Source organism: Myotis lucifugus, unplaced genomic scaffold (assembly GCF_000147115.1).
Source record: "Myotis lucifugus unplaced genomic scaffold, Myoluc2.0 scaffold_2, whole genome shotgun sequence".
Classification (NCBI taxonomy): Eukaryota; Metazoa; Chordata; class Mammalia; order Chiroptera; family Vespertilionidae; genus Myotis; species Myotis lucifugus.
The window spans coordinates 5623921-5643824 of NW_005871050.1; the positions used below are offsets into that span (position 1 = coordinate 5623921).

General features: G+C 39.5%; 1 protein-coding gene across 1 annotated transcript in view; it reads left to right on the forward strand.

The window, feature by feature from the left end:
* GPC3 (glypican 3) overlaps window positions 1-19904 on the forward strand; it is a 404846-nt gene that overhangs the window by 20984 nt on the left and 363958 nt on the right. Inside the window, exon 2 of the mRNA XM_006082075.3 lies at window positions 18770-18931. Within this exon, the coding sequence (XP_006082137.1) occupies window positions 18770-18931 (162 nt within the window). The remainder of the gene's footprint in view (window positions 1-18769; window positions 18932-19904) is intronic.

Here is a 19904-nt window from a genome sequence, read left to right on the forward strand (position 1 = left end):
TGTCAGGGTATACAAAGTTGGTCAAGATATAGTTCCTGTATACAGAAACTTACAATTTAATAGTAGGGTTAAGAAAAGTATACTACTAATATCTATAACACCTAGATTGCAAAATGCAGTATGAGAGGTACAGAGTGTGTTGAAAATTCTGAGTTGACAGTTCATGGGATTTATTTGGTGGGAGGGTAGCTGAGAAAGGGGAGACAAATATTATGAAAGAGACACCTGTGAGAGAGCCTTGTGAATGAGAGGGTTATAATAGCTGAATCTAGTGGAAGGGCACTCCAGGGACAGAAATAGCATGACCAAACAGGGAAACAGAAAATGGAAGCATATGTTTTGGAAACATTGAATAAGAGTTTAATTTAATCCTCACAGCCACTTTAAGAGGTAGGTGTTACTGTCCCCATTTACAAATAGGAGGCTGAGGCTTAGAGATTAAATAACTTGCCTAAGATCACATGGCTATTAAGTGGCTAAGTTGGGGTACACACCCTGGTCTCTCTGATTTCAGAGTTCTTCCTTTTGCCACCACAAGTCATCCCATCAGGAAGCTATCTGCCATTAGCTGGCTTCTGATAACAAAGGGAATATGGTTATTACATGAAGAGAAATGCTGTAAAGGCTGAATTAGTTGTTGGTCTTTTCATTGGCCCCTTATCCATATTCATATGTAGCCAAGTGCTATTAACAAAACTTCCTGCGCCAAAACCGGTTTGGCTCAGTGGATAGAGCATCGGCCTGCGGACTGAAGAGTCCCAGGTTCGATTCCGGTCAAGGGCATGTGCCTGGGTTGCGGGCACATCCCCAGTAGGAGATGTGCAGGAGGCAGCTGATCGATGTTTCTCTCTCATCGATGTTTCTAACTCTCTATCTCTCTCCCTTCCTCTCTGTAAAAAATCAATAAAATATTAAAACAAAACAAAACAAAAAAAACTTCCTAGAAGGGCAGAGCAAGCCTCTTGCTTCTTTTGTGTCTTCCCAATGCCCAGTCTAGAATGAGCTCAGTGACTATCAATTGACCTACAGTTGGGGAACTCAGACTCTCAGACTTAAATTACTTTAAGGGTCATCTAGTCAGGTCAAGATTTGAGAAGGTTTCTGATTAAGTCACACAGCTGATTTGGTAGCACAGCAGATAATAACACTTTAGTCTTGATAGGGAAGGGCCCTTTCCCCCCTGCTGTGATTTCATACACAGGGGAAAGGACCTAGCTCTTAGAGTGGGCCTAGGGTGTTGAAATTCTCAGCTATGATTCAGGTCTGAATATTTGAAGATTGTATCTGAAAAATAAAAATTATACATCTCCTGAAAGACAGGATCTCAGCTACTTATGTGAGTAGAATAATAATTAGTGAAAGAGTGACTGGAGGGGGGGGATAGAAAAATTGCCTTAGTTTAATCCCTCTGGCAGAATTCTAAATGAATTTTTTTATCCCGACTCCAGAGTAGCTGGCATTATTCTCCAAACCAATTTTGTTTTTATTAGGGGTTTCCCCCATTTAAATAGACTGCATGTGTATGTAAGTGAGAGAGAGAGAGAGAGAGAGAGAGAGAAGGGAAGAGAGAGAGAGAGAGAAGAGAAGGGAAGGGAAGGGAAGGGAAGGGAAGGGAAGGGAAGGGAAGGGAATACTGTTCCTTGGAATAGAATACTGTTTTTCTAAAAGTTGGTCTAGTAGTATCAATTAATATGACCTAGTTCTTTTCAAATGGAACTCTTAAAATTCTGGCATTGATTACAAGTGAGAAGGGAGCACATCAAGCCCAAACCTTGGCTGGCCTCTTGAGATACAAAGATGAGTCGGTCAAGGGTCTTTCCATCAAGGAACTTAAATCTGGTGGAGATAAGGCATGCAAATAACTTTGGTACAAGTTAGAGTGTGTGAGAAGTGTCTTTATAAAGGATGCAGTATGCTATGGGAATTCAAAGGACAGAAAACCTGTGGAGTACATATTTTTCTGCTCCCATGAACACTCTCTCCTGTGATAATCCAATCCAAAGATAACTAGGAGTCAATTATACATCAATAAAGCTGGAAAATGTACAACATACAGACAAAAAATAGCCAATGAAAACTAAGAATAATCTTGTAGCAGGGCTCACGTAGTTCCCCTGTTACTCTCCTCCAGCTCATTTATCCCTTTATCCATACCATATTCCTTGGCAGTGCCTGAATATGCCACCCACTTATGTACCCCTGTGTCCTTGCTCCATTTTCTTAGATGTTTTTAAAGAAGGAGAATGATGTGATTAAATATATACTTTAGAAATATCTCTTCTTGACTTGTATGGAAGAGTGTAGAGTCATAAAGGCCATTTTGGAGGCTATTCTTTTTTTTAATAATTTTTTTCTTTATGGATTAAGGTATTACATATGTGTCCTTATCCCTCCATTGCCCCCCCACCCCCAGCTCATGCCCTCACCCCCCTATTGTCTGTGTCCATTGGTTAGGCTTATATACATACATACAAGTCCTTTGGTTGATCTCCTTATCCCCAGCCTCCCCTGCCTTCCCTCTGAGGTTTGATGGTCTGATCAATGCTCCGTCTCTGGATCTGTTTTGTTCATCACTTTATGTTGTTTATTATATTCCATATATGAGTGAGATCATGTGACATTTATCTTTCTCTGACTGGCTTATTTTGCTTAGCATAATGCTCTCCAGTTCCATTCATGCTGTTGCAAATTCCTTCTTTTTTACCGCAGCGTAGTATTCCATTGTGTAGATGTACCACAAGTTTTTAATCCACTCATCTGCTGATGGGCACTTAGGCTGTTTCCAAATCTTAGCTATGGTAAATTGTGCTGCTATGAACATAGGGGTGCATATATATTTTCTGATTGGTGTTTCTGGTTTCTTGGGATATATTCCTAAAAGTGGGATCACAGTCAAATGGGAGTTCCATTTTTAATTTTTTGAGGAAACGCCATACTGTTCTCCACAGTGGGTGCACCAGTCTGCATTCCCACCAGCAGTGCATGAGGGTTCCTTTTTCTCCGCATCTTGGAGGCTATTCTTATTGTCCAAGTGAAAAGAGGTGAAATGATAAGGCAAAATGGAAAGAAGGGATACGATGAAGGGACATTTAAAAAGCAGAACTAGTGAGATTAGTGACATTTGGTTATAAGGGATGAGGGCAAGTAAGGTGTCCAGAATGATGTACAGATTTCTGGATTTTAATTAGTTTGGGAGCCCATTTCCTGGACCAGTTTGTGATCTCCAGGGCAGGGACTCTGTCCTGTTCATTAATGTATTCCTTAGGTTGGGCATAGTCCCTGGCATAAAATAGGCATTCAGTAAATGTTGGATGAATGAATCCTTCACCATGTTGTCAGGCTGAATGTAATCATAAAATTTGTATTCCCAGAGCACATGTTGACTGCTGTTGTTTGGGAATGTAGTCCAGAAAGAACCTCTTTGTGGGAGAAGGTAGTGATCTAGGGATTCAACTTTTACCAGGTATGAAGTGATATGCAGTTAATTGATAGCTGGCAGTAGAGGTAAAGGTAATTCATTCTTTAATTTTCAGGTTTAGAGAATGGCATATCTCTAGGGTTACTTTAAACTCCCAGTACTGCAGTGTGGCAGACACATTTTGGCCTACCTTTTACATAGACCAAAATGTAAAAAGTAGAGTCTGTGGTAGCCCTAGGCATGATCTTTGATTTAAAGTCTGAGCTTGTGCCTGGTTGGCTCAGTGGTTGAGCATTGACCTATGAACCAGGACGTCACGGTTTGATTCCCTGTCAGGGCACATGCCCTGGTTGTGGGCTCGATCCTCACTGTAAGGCCTGCAGGAAGCAGCTGATTAGTGATTCTCTCTCATTATTGATGTTTCTACCTCCCCTTTTCTCTCTGAAATCAATCAATCTATCTATCTATCTATCTATCTATCTATCTATCTATCTATCTATCTAAAAGTCTGAGCTTCTGATATCCAGGTGCGCCCTCTGCAAGTTCATTTTCTTCCCGGCTAAATAACAGAAGGGTAACTTTAAACTGCACTCCCTAGGATAATTTCTTTTACCAGCAATCATCACTTTCCCCACCAGTTTCAAATGCAATCATTTCTTTCTTCTGTATTCCTATCTTGATTAGCAAGAAATTAATGAGTGTGTAAAATTTGATTTAGATAATGATTAATTAGGGGAAAAGGCATCATTGTAATAGCACCATTATATGCTAAGGAAATTAGCTAATATTTTTGGATAGCAAATTGACTTGTCCTCCATTTATAAAAAATATTTCAATAAATGGATGAACAAAATAGATTCAGAGACATAGAAGCATGGAACAGACTATTGACCCTCAGAGAGAAGTCTGGGTAGGGTGAGTGGGTGGGGAGAGATTAACCAAAGAACTTGTATGCATATATGCATAGCCCATGGACACAGACAATTGTGTGGTGAAGGCCTGGGGTGGAGGGCAGTTGCAGGCTAAAAGGGGTCAATGGGGGGAAAAGGGGGACATATGTAATACTTTCAACAATAAAGCTTTCTAAAAAAATACTTGATTTTTTTCTTGGTTCATTAATAGTGCAATCTGCACTTACTCCTTTGGATAATTTTAATGGGCATCTGTTATTTTCCCTACAAGTCATGAAGCAACCAGTTTTGGATGTCACTCATTTATTAGCTTAATATTACTTTAATGACAATATTACATTATTATTTTTAGCATAATGTACCTTTGTTAGCAAAAAAATTAAAATAATCTGCTGTTCATAAAGCAAATCTTGGCAATGAAATGTGTCAAATCATTATATATATATATATAAAAATTTCAATTTTAATTTTTACTGAGCTCTGATGGTTCATTCTCTTCTGTTGCACTTTGAGTATGTTCTATCTGCTCTTAGAAGAGTATAAGGATCAAAATGTATATGAATATTTTTGTTCTTTAATGTGTTTTTAATGTGATTTTTGACAATTTATAGTCATTTGCTAAAATTGCAGTCTAGTAAGATAGCCAACATATAGAGCATAATAAAGGTAATTAGAGAATTCAAGTGACCTTCAGAGGTTATTTAGTCCATTTCCCAATTTCAGGCAGTAAGACTAATCTTCCTAAACAGCACTCTTCATCATATTATGCCTCTGCTTGAGAACCAATAGTGGTCCTTTATAGCCTATGGTGTCAAACCCACAGGCATCTGTCTGCATTCAAGGCCCTTCAAATTCTGTCCTGTCTTAACTGATAAGCTAGCTACACCGTAGATTGAAGCTTCTCACCAGGCAGGTTAGTCCTGTCCCACTGCTCCACTGGTGCTAAACACATTTCACCCATTGGTCTCTCCAAATCCTTCCCATCCTTTACCATCATTTCAAGCCCCATTTCCCCCTGGAAGTCTTCTATGACCCCTAGAGCTTCTGGTGGGCATTCCCTTATCTAGCAACTGTTATCCATATTACATATTTAAAAATCAACTTTATTGAGATATAATCTATAATAATAAAAGTATAATATGCTAATTAGACCAGACAAAGTCGCCGCGGGTGGGGGCCCCGACAGAGGCCCCCGGCCATGGCGGCGGATGGGGGCTGAGGCAGAGGCAGCTGCCGCGGTGGTGGGGGCCAAGGCCCTTGTATGAATTTCGTGCATCAGGCCTCTAGTTTACGAATAATAAGATGCACTATTTTGAGTGAAGAATTTCATGAGCTTTGGCAAATATATATACCCATGTAACCACTACCCCAACTAAAATATGGACTGTTTTTTATCACCTCAGAAAATATACTGCATGTTTCGTAACCTAACCATAGACCAACTTTTACTGTTCTCTAGCTGTCTGGTATTTTTAGCGTGAATTTATTTTAATTTTACTTAACATGTATTAAATATTTACCTTATACTGAGCAGACTAAGAGCTTTGCACACATAATCTCATTCAATCCTTGCAATAACTCTGTAAAGTAAGTGCTATTGATAACTTCATTTTATAGATAAGGACAAAAAGCCCGGTAGTGGTTAAATAACCTGCCCATACTCACACAGCTATTGAATGGTGGGGCTAGGATAAGCAACTTGGTAAGAGGGGCCATGAGTGTTTTTGCTCATTCTTGCCCACCAGTGCCTACCATGGTGCTGAGGCCATTAATACTGACTTAGAGTAAAATTCAATAGAGCAGACATTTTTAAAACAACCCCATACACATTGTTCACTAACCTCTTCCAGTTAAGGACAGGGCTCAGGCACGGAATTAGGTCACCAACTGATTGTGAGCCTATGACTGCACAGTTAAAAAAGAACTGGTCTCAGTCCTGGGGAGGTGGCTATGGGAAACCAAGAGCAGTATGAAATGTCAAGTCCTTGAATGGAACCAAAATAGAGCAAAAACTGGGCCCAAAGGAAAGGATTTGTGATGGAGGTCAAGAAGACAAGTAACCAAGCCCAAGGGATCCCCTGACACAAGAGTACACATCAGCAGGGAGCCTTTTGTGGACCACCTGTGGTTTAGCCTCTGAGAGGAGAGGCAGTGGTAAGGTGCTCAGCTTGGATACACGTGGGCATAATCCCCCATAGGAAAGCTTCCATAACTACAATATCCCTTTTCAGTTGTAAGATCCAGAACTGGACCCAATGTGCAAGCAAGACATAGTTTCAGAATAATTAGAAATGAATTACTTCATAGTTCTTTCAAGTGAAACATTTATTTGTATATTTTCAAGATGTTTGGAATTTGATTTTGTGGTATTTTAACATTTTTTCAAGATCAAAGTTAAGCATATGGATGTAAAATTTTCAGGGTCATCTGTCTCCACTCCCTCTTTTTAGATCAGACAGACCAAAGTTCTTTACTAGTGTTCTCAGTCTGCAGTGCTCATTAATTCAACACTATCTGTACAAGGTTGAATGGGATCAGCAGGGCATCCCAAAGGAGATGGGAGTCATTCTCTGTTCTTCAGGAACTAGGAGAGGAGATTATAATATGAAGGTACTTTTTAATCCTCCAAAATAAATGGAAACTAGCAGCCCTGTAATGACTTCAGTTAATTTTTTTTTTTTTTTTAGCATCTGGGAATGCAAGTTATTAAGCCTGAAAGAATTGAATGTTTCTGGCTCATTTGAATAGTCAATTGCTAAGTCTTCACCTTATCTTCATCCCAGGCTATATTGCTGGTCTCTATTCCCATTTTCCAGCTGAATTTCATTTTTATAAAAAGAATTTGATGAATGTGGTTTACCATTCCTTTTCCTTTCCATCTAATAAAGGAACTATTTTCTTTTAAGCTTCTTTTGTTCCTGACATACTTAAAGAATGTTTTGCTCCTTACTGTGTCTTTTGCAAGTTGCATCTTTTTTTTGAATTGACCTTTCCGCTTTTATGAACACAAGTATGTACCAGTTCTTGGTGTACCCCTCTAGTAATTTGCCCTTGGTTTTACTTTTTATTCATCCCACTTGGGATTCAGTTCCCAGAGTAATTCTTTGTTTTGTTGATGAGGATTCCTCTCTAAATTATTTTTCTATTTCTTTCTATTTTGTGTGTTCTTTCTCTTTTTGTTCTTTCATGTACATGTTCATGTATTGAAATGGTCATATTTCATTGTTGTCATTTCATTTAGGCATGTCTAGCTCTCTAGGCCCACATTGGTCCCTATGCTGTCTTATACTGGGACTTATTTCAAGCTGGACTATGAGATATACAAACTGAATTTAAAATATTTTCCCCTTTGGCATATATTTCTCTCCTTCCCAGTTTGGAAATCCTGAGTTCTTATCAGCTTATAGATATTTTATTTCCTCAAATCTATAGCTAACTCTTAGCCCTCAGATCAGTTGTACCGGTTTATTGATTCACTAGGCAGTGATAACTGGGAGGGAGGATAAATATTGCTATATATACATTTCTTATATTTGGATATAACATATACCTTTCTTCATGACATCTGACATGTTTCCCCAAAAGTTCTCATTTGAGGTTTTCTTCCTTTAAAGATTTTTGGCTAAATGAATTCTTGCAGTCGTGGGAGTTTATACAATGATGAGACTTGACCACCTCAGAGAAGAGACACACTAATCAAGCTCTAAGTTACTTTATGAATTATCATATCAAAGGCAACTGAACTGATAATTCAAAGAGTCATTCCTAGGATTCTGGAGGTACACTGAGCAGAAATTTGTTTCCTTCTAAGATCTAAGCAACTCATAGCACTTCACAGAAAACAGATCTGAAGCCCTATTATTTTATAACTCCCACTAGAGCTGGTGGGAGTAGGAACAGTATGAACAGCCACCTTGCCAACTAATCCTACCACTTCTGAAAACTAGAAGTCATCACCAGTGGAAATTTAAAAACACAAAGTATTTTATCTATAATATTTAATTTTATGAACATATTCAAATACATATCTTTCAAACACATACTGTATCAGTTTACCAAGAAAACAAATAAAACCTGGCTAGGTGGGCAGGAAGTTAGTATATGCAAAATACTGGCTATATAGGATTTTTCTTATCTACATGTGTGTTACAACTGAACTTGCTTAAATCTAGATTAGCCACTCTTCCCTAAGGGGACTCTTTCCCTTCTCGGTCCCATAAACTGAATCAGTTTCTATTCCTAGAATAGCATTACATTTTGTGACCTCATGTAGAAAGAACACAGTGAGCTAGAACTAATTGTTCCCCCCTTTTTCTGAAGATAATCATAAAGCCTTTAAGCTTAGACCATATTTAATATCAGTTTAAGACTTGTATGTGAGATTGACATTTCTAGGAAATAAATCTGAACTCTGTGTCTCCAGACCCCAAATTGTATTTTGACATGTTAAATATTACCTTTCCATCCAGTACTATAAATTTCAGTGCTTGATTACGTTTTGGGATATGTATTATCTGTGCTTTCCTTTACTACATTTGTCAGCAGCTCCCATGAGGAGGGAGAAGTGGAATGCTTGGCGTCAATACCCTAGTCTCCCAACAGTGATGTCATGTGAGGCAAAACTTGAAACTTGGACAGATTCATTAAGGCCATGATTTAACTGGAATTCCCAGGGAAATAAGATGTAGTAAAAAATAAATTTTCTGGTAATTTAGGACTAACTTGTCTCCTCCCCACCCCTTATTTAAAACCTCAATTGTTGAAAAGCTCTCTAAAATGTCTGAAAATGCTTTCCAGCCTTATTTCCATAAGTTTTGATATTCATTATGGAACCTTATTTATGAAGATCTTACGGGACTTTGGGGGAGTCTTCCCTATATTCCCAATACATATTTTGTAATCCTAGCTAACTGTTGATTTATTGCACTCATTTACTATGTGATAGGTATTTATCTCTGTTAATCCCTTTAGACAGTGAGCTTTTGGGGGTAAGGGCCATGTCTCTCTTTTTTGTCTTTATTTTTATTGGATTTATTGTGGTGACATTAGTTAATAAAATTATATAAGAAGGCCATGTCTCTCTTGTTGAAAGTTGCACCTCTACCATGTAGCACAATGCTTGGACATAGAAGATGTTAGATGGGTCCTCTGAGAAGCGAATACCAATGTGGCATTAGATGTGCAAGAGATTTATTGGGGAAAACCCTTGTGAAGGAAAATGAGCAGGGAGCTGAAGGATGCTGGAGGAGCCATCAGACTGTGGTGTAGGTCTGACCCCTGTGGAGGAGAGAGGGAAAGAAGGAGGGTTGAATAGGAAGAATCTTAGACTGCAGTGCAGTTTTAAGAAACATTTGTTTAGATCAACTAAGAGTTGTAAAGCCAAAATCCCTGTCAGCAAAGTTCTGAGTCTCACAGGACTTAGCATGTTTGCCATAGTGATTGTGGCCTGGGCACAACATGATGGTAAATTCAGAGTGCAGCAGGTGGGACCATTAGTCAATTACATTCACCACAGTAGGAGGTCTGAGATGCATATTTTTATGAGCAGAACAGAAGAAACTCAACAAATGCTTATTGAAGGAAGAGTTTAAATAAATCAGGAGTTTCCAAAGAGGAAGGTAATATTCATTGAGCCCCAATATTTGCTAGTATTGGTGGAGGATATAAAATCATGGGACTCTCACTCTCCCTCACTTCCCTCATCTATCCTCAAATATTACCTTATGAAAGAAGCCTTTCTTATATGCACCCAATGCAGGAGCACCCAAATATATAAAAAAAACTTCTGGAAGATATCAAGGGAGAGATCGACAGCAATACAATCATAGTAGGGTACTTTAATACCCCACTGACATCACTGGATACATCCTCTAGACAAAAAATCAGCAAAAAAACAGCAATCCTCAATGACTCATTAGATCAGATGGACTTAATTGACATCTTCAGAACATTTCACTCCAAAGCTATGAAATACACATTCTTCTCAAGTGCACATGAGCCATTTTCAAAGGTATACCACATGTTGGGTTACAAGCAAAGTCTCTCCAAATTGAAGAAGATTGAAATCATATCAAGCATCTCCTCAGACCAGAATGGCATAATATTAGAAATCAACTACAATAAAAAAATAAAAAAATTCAAACACTTAGAGGATAAATAGCATGCTATTAAACAATGATTAGGTCACCAAAGAGATCAAAGAAGAAATTAAAAACATTCTGGAAATGAATGACAATGAAAACAAAACAATCCAAAATCTATGGGTCACAGTGAAAGCAGTCCTGAGAGGAGAGTTCATAGCTCTACAGGCCTACCTCAAAAAACAAAACAAAAAACAAACAAACAAACAAACAAAACCCCAACAAAACAAAACAAAAAAACACAAGAAAAACTAGTAATAAATTATCTAACTCTAACAACCTAAAGATTTAGAAAGAGAGCAACAAGAAAAGCCCAGAGTGAGCAAAAGGAAGGAAATAATAAAGATCAGAGCAGAAATAAATGACATAGAGACCCCCCCCCAAAAAAAATACAAAAGATCAATGAAATCAAGAGCTTGTTCTTTGAAAAAATAAACAAGATTGACGAACCTCTAGCCAGGCTCACCAAGAAGCAAAGACAGAGGACCCAAATAAACAAAATCAGAAATGAAAGAGGTGAAATAACAACAGACCCCACAGAAATACAAAGAATTGTAAAAAAAAAATACTATGGCCATAACTGGTTTGGCTCAGTGGATAGAGCGATGGCCTGTGGACTGAAAGGTCCCAGGTTCAATTCCAGTCAAGGGCATGTACCTTGATTGCAGGCACATCCCCAGTAGGGGGTGTGCAGGAGGCAGCTGATCAATGTTTCTCTCTCATTGATGTTTCTAACTCTCTATCCCTCTCCCTTCTTCTCTGTAAAAAAAAGATCAATAAAATATATTTTAAAAAAATACTATGAACAACTCTATTCCAACAAACTAAACAACATGGAGGAAATGGACATATTCCTACAAAAATACAACCTTCCAAACCTCAATCAGGAAGACTAAAAAAATCTCAATAGGCCAATAACTAAGGAGGAAATTGAAGCAGTAATCAAAAAATTTCCAGCAAGCAAAAGCCTGGAGCCAGACGGCTTCACAGGGGAGTTTTACCAAACATTCAAAGAAGAACTAAAACCTATCCTCCGAAGACTATTCCAAAAAGTTCAAGAGGAAGGCACACTTCCAAGCTATTTCTATGAAGCCAGCATTACCCTAATCTCAAAACCAGACAAAGACTACACAAAGAAAGAGAATCACAGGCCAATAACCCTCATGAACATAGATGCCAAAAATCCTCAAAAAAATTCTAGCAAATCGGATTCAGCATTTTATTAGAAAGATCATACACTATGACCAAGTGGGATTCATTCCAGGGATGCAAGGATGGCACAATATCCCCAAATCAATAAACGTGATATATCACATGAACAAATTTAGAGACAAAAATCACATAGTCATATCAATCGATGCAGAAAAAGCATTTGATAAAACCCAACACCCTTTCTTGATAAAAACCCTCAGCATAGTGAGAATAGAGGGATCATACCTCAACATAATAAAATCCTTATATGACAAACCTCATTCTCAATGGGCAAAAACTAAAATCATTTCCCCTAAGAACAGGAACAAGATAGAGATGCCCACTTTAACCACTCCTGTTCAACATAGTACTGGAAGTGCTAGCCATAGCGATTAGACAAGAAGAAGAAATAAAAAGGCATCCAAACTGGAAAAGAAGTAGTAAAACTGTCATTATTTGCAGATGACATGATACTGTACATACAAAATCCTAAAGACTCCATCAAAAATTATGAGATTTAATAAATGAATTTGTCAATGTAGCAGGATACAAAATGAACACCAGGAAATCTATGGCATTTTTATACACCAACTAGAGGCCTGATGAATGAATTCATGCACAGGTGGGGTCTGGCTGGCCCGCCCCAATGGGTGCCAATTGAGCTGGGCCTGCGGTAGTGGGGAGGGGCCACAGGCTGTTGGCTGGCTGGCCTGCCCCTGATCGGGGTGTTGGGGGCCAATTGGGGGTGGGGCCAGCCTCGGGGAGGGGCCATGGGTGGTTGGCCAGCTGGCCCTGCCCCTGATCTGCCCCCAACACCCCAAAAAGTGGCAGGCACTTTTATATATATAGATAGTGAACTTACAGAAAGAGAATAAAAAAAAATCCCATTTACCATTGCAACAACAAAAGAATAAGATACCTAGGAATAAACTAATGAGGTAAAAGACCTCTACTCAGAAAACTACAGGACGTTGAAAAAAGAAATAGAGGAAGCCATAAAAAAATGAAAGAATATACCATTTCTTGGTGTTCATGGATTGGTAGAATCAAGATAATTTAAATGTCCATACTACCCAAAGCAATCTATAGATTTAATGCAATCCCCATTAAAATACCAATGGCACATTTCAAAAACCTAGAACAAACTCTCCAAGAATTCATCTAGAATAAAAAAAGACCCCAAATAGCCACAGCAATCCTGAGAAAGAAGAACAAAGTTGGAGGATCACAATACCAGATACCAAGCTATATTACCAAGCCACGGTTCTCAAAACTGCCTGGTACTGGCACAAGAACAGACATATAGACCAATGGAACAGAACAGAGAACCCAGAAATGGACCCCAGCCACTATGCTCAATGAATATTTGAGAAAGGAGGCAAGAGCGTACAATGGAGTCAAGACAGTCTCTTCAATAAATAGTGTTGAGAAAATTGGACAGATACATGCAAAAAAATGAAACTAGACCACCAACTTACACCAGACACAAAAACAAACTCAAAATGGATAAAGGACTTAAATGTAAGACGGGAAACCATAAAAATCTTAGAGGAATCCACAGGCAGCAATATATCAGACATATGTCATAGCAATATCTTTACTGATACTGCTCCTAGGGCAATGGAAACTAAGAGGAAAATAAACAAATGTTACTACATCAGAATAAAAAGCTTCTGCACAGCAAAAGAAACCATCAACAAAACAACAAGAAAGCTCACTGCCTGGGAGAACATATTTGCCAATGTTATCTCCGGTAAGGGTTTAATCTCCAAAATTTACAGGGAACTCATACAACTTAACAAAAGAAGATAAACAATCCAACCCAAACTGGGCAAAGGACCTAAATAGACACTTTTCAAAAGAGGACATTCAGAAAGCCAAGAGACATATGAAAACATGCTCAAAGTCACTAATCATCCGAGAGATGCAAATCAAAACAATGAATTACCACTCACACCTGTCAGAATTATCAACAAATCAACAAACGACAAGTGCTGGCGAGGATGTGGAGAAACAGCAACCTTCGTGCACTGCTGGTGGGAATGCAGACTGGTGCAGCCACTGTGGAGAATGCTAGAGAGTTTCCTCAAAAATTTAAAAATGGAACTTCCATTTGACCCAATAATCCCACTTCTAGGGATATATTCCAAGAAACCAGAAACACCTATCAGACAAGATATATGCACCCATATGTTCATAGCATCACAATCTACAATAGCTAAGATCTGGTAACAGCCTAAATGCTTATCAGCAGATGAGTGAATTAAAAAACGGTGGTACATCTACACATTGGAATACTATGCTGCTATAAAAAAGAAGGAACTCTTACCATTTGCAACAGCATGGATGGACCCGGAGAGCATTATGCTAAGCGAAATAATTTAGTTGGAGAAAGATAAATATCACATGATCTCATTTGTGGAATATAATGAACAACATAAAGTGATGAACAAAAATACAGAGACAGAGAAGCATCTAGCAGACCGTAAACCTCAGAGGGAAGGCAGGGGAGGGTGGGTGGAGGGGGTAGAGATCAACCAAAGGAGTTGTATGTATGGATAGAAACATAACTAATGGACACAGATACAAGGGGTTGAGGGCATGTGCTGGAGTGGGCAATGAGGGGGAAAGGAGGCATATGTAATACCTTAACCAATAAAGAAAAAAAAAAGAAGCCTTCCTTGATTACTCTATATAAATAGAATCATCCCCACAACCACCACATTCCCTATATTCCTTGCTTATTTTTTTAAACATTAAAAAATTGACAGCTTCATTGAGGTATAATTGGTGCAATAAATTGCACACATTTTAAGGGTATAATCTGATAAATTTAACATATGTATACAGCCATGAACCAATCACCACAATCAAAATAATGAACAAATCCATCATTCTCCAAAATTTCCTCACTCTCAACCCTCCCTGTCCCCCACCTCCTAATAATCACTTAACTGCTGTCACTATAAATTAATTTTCGTTTCCTAGATATTTATATAATGGAATCATAGAGTATCTAATTTAAAAAAAATTTGGCTTCTTTCACTTAGTGTAATCTTTTTGAAATTCATCCATGTGGTAACATGTACCAATACTTTATTCCCTTTCATGACTGAGTAGAATTACATATATATATAAAATCTCACAGTTGGTTTTCCCTTCCTTACTTAGTTTTATTTTTCCTGTAGTACTTATCACCATAGTTTGTTGTCTCCCATAATTTAAGGTCCTCAAGGGGAGGGACTTTGTATACTGCTATAGCCACAGTGCTTGACACATAGGTGCTCAATTAATATTTAATGAATGACTTTCATTTACTCCCATGGCTTCAGTTTTCATTCATATGCTGATGACTTCCATGGCTTCAGAAGTTTGTTTAGTCACCAGTAAAGAGCTGAGAATGACAAAGATTTCTATCACTGGGAAACTTGATGGATGATGATCATTAACTGAGATAACAGAGTTACAGAAGATAGAACTGTGTGTGTGTGTGTGTGTGTGTGTGTGTGTGTGTGTGTGTGTGTGTGTTTATGAGATGTATTGAATTCAGTTTTGGGCATGCTAAATCTGAGATTCCCATAAAGTAGTTGAAGTGTGGGATTTTGGATCTTAGAAAAGAGGTGAGGGCTGGATCAGGAAGTTTAGCAATTATATGGGTTTAAATAAGATCATCCAAAAGGAGATGGAGAATGAGGCAGAGAGTCTAAGTGATAGGCAGGAGAAGAGGAAGCAAGAAAAGACAGATAAAAATGGCCATAGCAGTAGGTGCATGTGTGTTTGTGTGTGGAGGGGAGGGGGGTAGATTCATTAAAACAAGGAAGAAAGAGAGTGTTTTAAGAAGTAGAGATTGGTCAACTGAAGGATGTTATAAAAAGTCACATTGAAGCATGGAGGCATGGAACAGACTAACACACTCAATGTAGGGGTGGGAGGACGAGGCGAGATAAGCCAAAGAATTTATATACTTATATGCATAGCCCATGGACACAGACAATATGGTAGTGAAGACCTGTGAGGGGGAGTGGGTAGGGGCTGGGTGGAGAGGGGCAAAGGTTGGGAAAATGAAAGACATTTGTAATACTGTCAACAGTAATCCTATATCAGTGATGGCGAACCTTTCGAACTCAGCGTGTCAGCATTTTGAAAAACCCTAACATAACTCTGGTGCCGTGTCACATATAGAAATTTTTTGATCTTTGCAACCATAGTAAAACAAAGATTTATATTTTTGATATTTATTTTATATATTTAAATGCCATTTAACAAAGAAAAATCAACCAAAAAAAATGAGTTCGTGTGTCATAGGTTCGCCATCACTGTCCTATATAATAAGAAAGGGATATACTAATTAGCCCAGATATGCTAATTAGTCATGACCATTATGCAAATTGACCATCACTCCAACACAATAAGAGAGGGATATGCTAATTAGCCCTGATATGCTAATCAGTCATGACCAGTATCCAAATTGACCATCACTCAAACACACAAGATGGCTGCCCCCATGTGGCCACAAGATGGCCGCCACAAGATAGCCTGCAGGGGAGGGCAGTTAGGGGTGACCAGGCTGGCAGGGGAGGACAGTTGGGGGCAACTGGGCCAGCAGGGGAGGGCAGTTGGGGGCAATCGGGCTGGCAGGGGAACTGTTATGCATCGATCAGGCTGGCAGGGGAGCAGTTAGGGGGTGATCCGGCTGGCAGGGGAGGGCAGTTGGGGGCAATCGGGCAGGCAGGCAGGCGAGTGGTTGGGAGCCAGCAGTTGGGAGCCAGCCTGGATTGTGAGAGGGATGTCCAACTGCCTGTTTAGGCTGTTAAATTGTGTTGTTTACCCATATCTTCAGAAAAAAATCACTTCTACCCTAATGGTAAATAACCTGCTTCCCTAATTAATAATGGTCTGGCCCTCTAGCAACTTCAGTGCCAAATTATAGCTAATTTGCCTACAAACGTCAGGTGGTCATAATAATCTGGCCACTCAGTGTGTGTGTGTCCCTCTGCTGGGGGCTGCCCCCAGCTGCGTAGGAGGCTCAGAGCAAGTGCTCCATGTGTGTGTGTGTGTGTTTGCTGGGGGCCTGCCCCCAGCCACACAGTGGAGGCTTGGAGTAGGCGCCCCTCTGTGTTGATCTCTCAGGCTCCTGGCCTCCACTGCGTGCTGTACTCTCCCTTTAGCTGTGGCCAGGGTGGGGTGCTGCCTGCAGGCCGCACTTTCCTGCTCACGGATCACCGGAGCGCCACAGAGACCCGGGGGCAGGCCCTCCTGGGTGCTGCCTAAAGGCCACACTTTCCTGCTCTGGGATCGCCATGGTGACCCAGAACCAGGCCCACCTGGGGGCTGCCTGCAGGCCGCACTTTCCTGCTCTGGGATCCCCACCGTGACCCAGGAGCAGGCCTTGCTGGGTGCTGCCTACAGGCCGCACTTTCCTGCTCACCGATCCCTGGATCGCCACGGCAGCACTTTCCTGCTCTTGGATTGCCATGGGGTCCCAGCTGGCGGCGGGGCATAGGCGGCACACGGGGGTCCCGGCTGGGTGCAGGGCTTGGGCGGCACATGGGGGTCCCAGCTGGGGGCGGGGCTTAGGCGGCGCGGGGCTTAGGCGGCATATGAGGGTCCCGGCTGGGGGCAGGGCTGCACACAGGGCCTGGATGGTGGCTTGCGCTGTCCCGCCCTGCCTGCAGTATGCAAATTAGCCGCCATCTTTGTTGGCGGCTAATTTGCATATCGTGCTGATTAGCCGATGGGAGGCGTAGTGAAGGGTACGGTCAATTACCATCTTTGTCTATTATTAGATAGGATAATTGTCACATTGGACGAAGACTCAGAATAGGTTCTGATTTGGCAAATCTTTATGGAAATGCAAAAATAAAAAGCATTCTGCATCATAATGGAGGAAGTAGTGAAATAGCTCAGGAGTTCAAAGGAACAAGAGTTCTGCATTTGTGATAGAACTAAAATTTTGTCCCAAGGAATTTGGTGATTGCCTGAATGTTAATATTGTACTCTGGGTGTTTCCTCTGTGATTCTTGCCTCGGATCTTTTTTTTTTTTTTTGCTATAGGATTTCTTTTTTTTTAAATTTCTTTATTGATTAAGGTATTACATATGTGTCCTATCCCCCCATTACCCCCCTAAGCCCCCCCATTCATGCCCTCACCCCTCTGGTGTCTGTGTCCATTGGTTAGGCTTATATGCATGCATGCAAGTCCTTTGGTTGATCTCTCCCCCATACCCCCGCCCTTCCCTACCTTCCCTCTGAGGTTTGATTGTCTGATTGATGCTTCTCTGTCTCTGGATCTGTTTTTGTTCTTCAGTTTATGTTCATTATATTCCATAAATGAGTGAGATCATGTGACATTTATATTTCTCTGATTGGCTTATTTCACTTAGCATAATGCTTTCCAGTTCCATCCATGCTGTTGCAAATGGTAAGAATTCCTTCTTTTTTACTGCAGCGTAGTATTCCATTGTGTAGATGTACCAGTTTTCTAATCCACTCATCTGCTGATGGGCACTTAGGCTATTTCCAAATCTTAGCTATGGTGAATTGTGCTGCTATGAACACAGGGGTGCGTATATCCTTTCTGATTGGCGTTTCTAGTTTCTTGGGATATTTAGTTAAAATAATAACACCAACAAAGCTTTGGTATGATACTGCTGTTTTATTCATTTATCCCCCCCAAAAAAGCAACATTGGGTTGACCAGACATGCATTTCATTAGGAAATCATAACTGGAATTTTGAAAATTACTTCTTGGTTATGTTCTCATTTGTAAATTATAATCAGGAAAAATAAATTGTAGGGGTGTAGATTAATCTTTTAACAGACATTAAATATCGGTGTTCAATGGTGTATACTTGGTGCTATAAATTAACTTATGCAGAATTTATGAGTCAAACGTAGGCAATTAATTCTAATAGTTATTCAAAAAGAATCAGTCATAAGGATAATGGGGAGAAAGGGATTAGTTAAGATAAACACTAATTTTGAATAATCAACATTTTACTGTATTTTAAAAGAAATGCATTGTTTTGGCCTCTTTGCCTCTTTTCTGTGTGTGAGTGTGTGTATGTGATATTCTGCTTACTGAAACATGAAAAACTTGTTTGTTTCAGGATCAGATTTGCAAGTATGTCTCCCCAAGGGCCCAACATGCTGCTCAAGAAAGATGGAAGAAAAATACCAACTAACAGCACGATTGAACATGGAACAACTGCTTCAGTCTGCAAGTATGGAGCTCAAGTTCCTAATTATTCAGAATGCTGCAGTTTTCCAAGGTGAGTTCTGGGGATTATTTTAAATGTGCTCAGAGGTATCATTATGTGGGTACTTGGCTTTCAAAAGCTAAATATAATTTATAAATTACCATTATAGCATTAATGTTTGATATAAAAACCTCCCAGTAAGAAATTCTGTTTAAGCAAAACACGTTTTTTAAAGAAGTTTCATTCCAATCTATGGAAAGGTGGGTATTGTCAAAAAAATCCAAGGACATACTGTTCATCTGTTTGTAAAAGGTTATAAATCCCTTTAGAAAGAGTAAATGATATTTTCTTTCAAATACCCTGTAAGACTTGCTTAAAGAACAAAAATAGTTTTCTTAAATACTAGTTTTCTCCAGGCATGAGTTAGACAGTTCTGAAACATACACAAACTCCTTCTGACCACTGGGACCATTTCCATTTAAAAGAGGGAAACTGGTTTGATGGCTCTACATTTTCTCATTTGTGTGAGTGGTTTTCACTTCTCTCTTGTAAGTTTCAGTTCTTACTATACCTGTGTAAGACTGTAAAATAATCTGTTGTGGCATTGCTAGATATGTAGAAAATTGCATTTCTCTTTGCTAACTTGTAGGAGTGGCAGGATGGGGAGCACCTCCTTTGATTCAAAGACCCAGCTAGGGATGGTAATGATAGGGGTGACAGTATTGGTAATAGCAAGCATGTATATACCATTATATGCTAGGAATCTTATAAGTGCTTTACATATATTAATTCATTTAATCCTCAAAATAATCCTGTAATGGAAGTATTCTTCTTCTTCTTATTATTATTATTATCTCCATTTTATGGATAAAAATCCAAGGCACAGAATGGCTAAGTAACTTGCCCAAGGTCACACAACTAATAAGAGGTGAAAGCAGGATTTGAAAACAGGCAGCTTGGTTTTTAAAGTCTATACTTTTAACTACCTCAGTATGCTGTCTCCTGTGAGGGAAAATTAATTATGGATATTGGGGCTTTCTTTTAG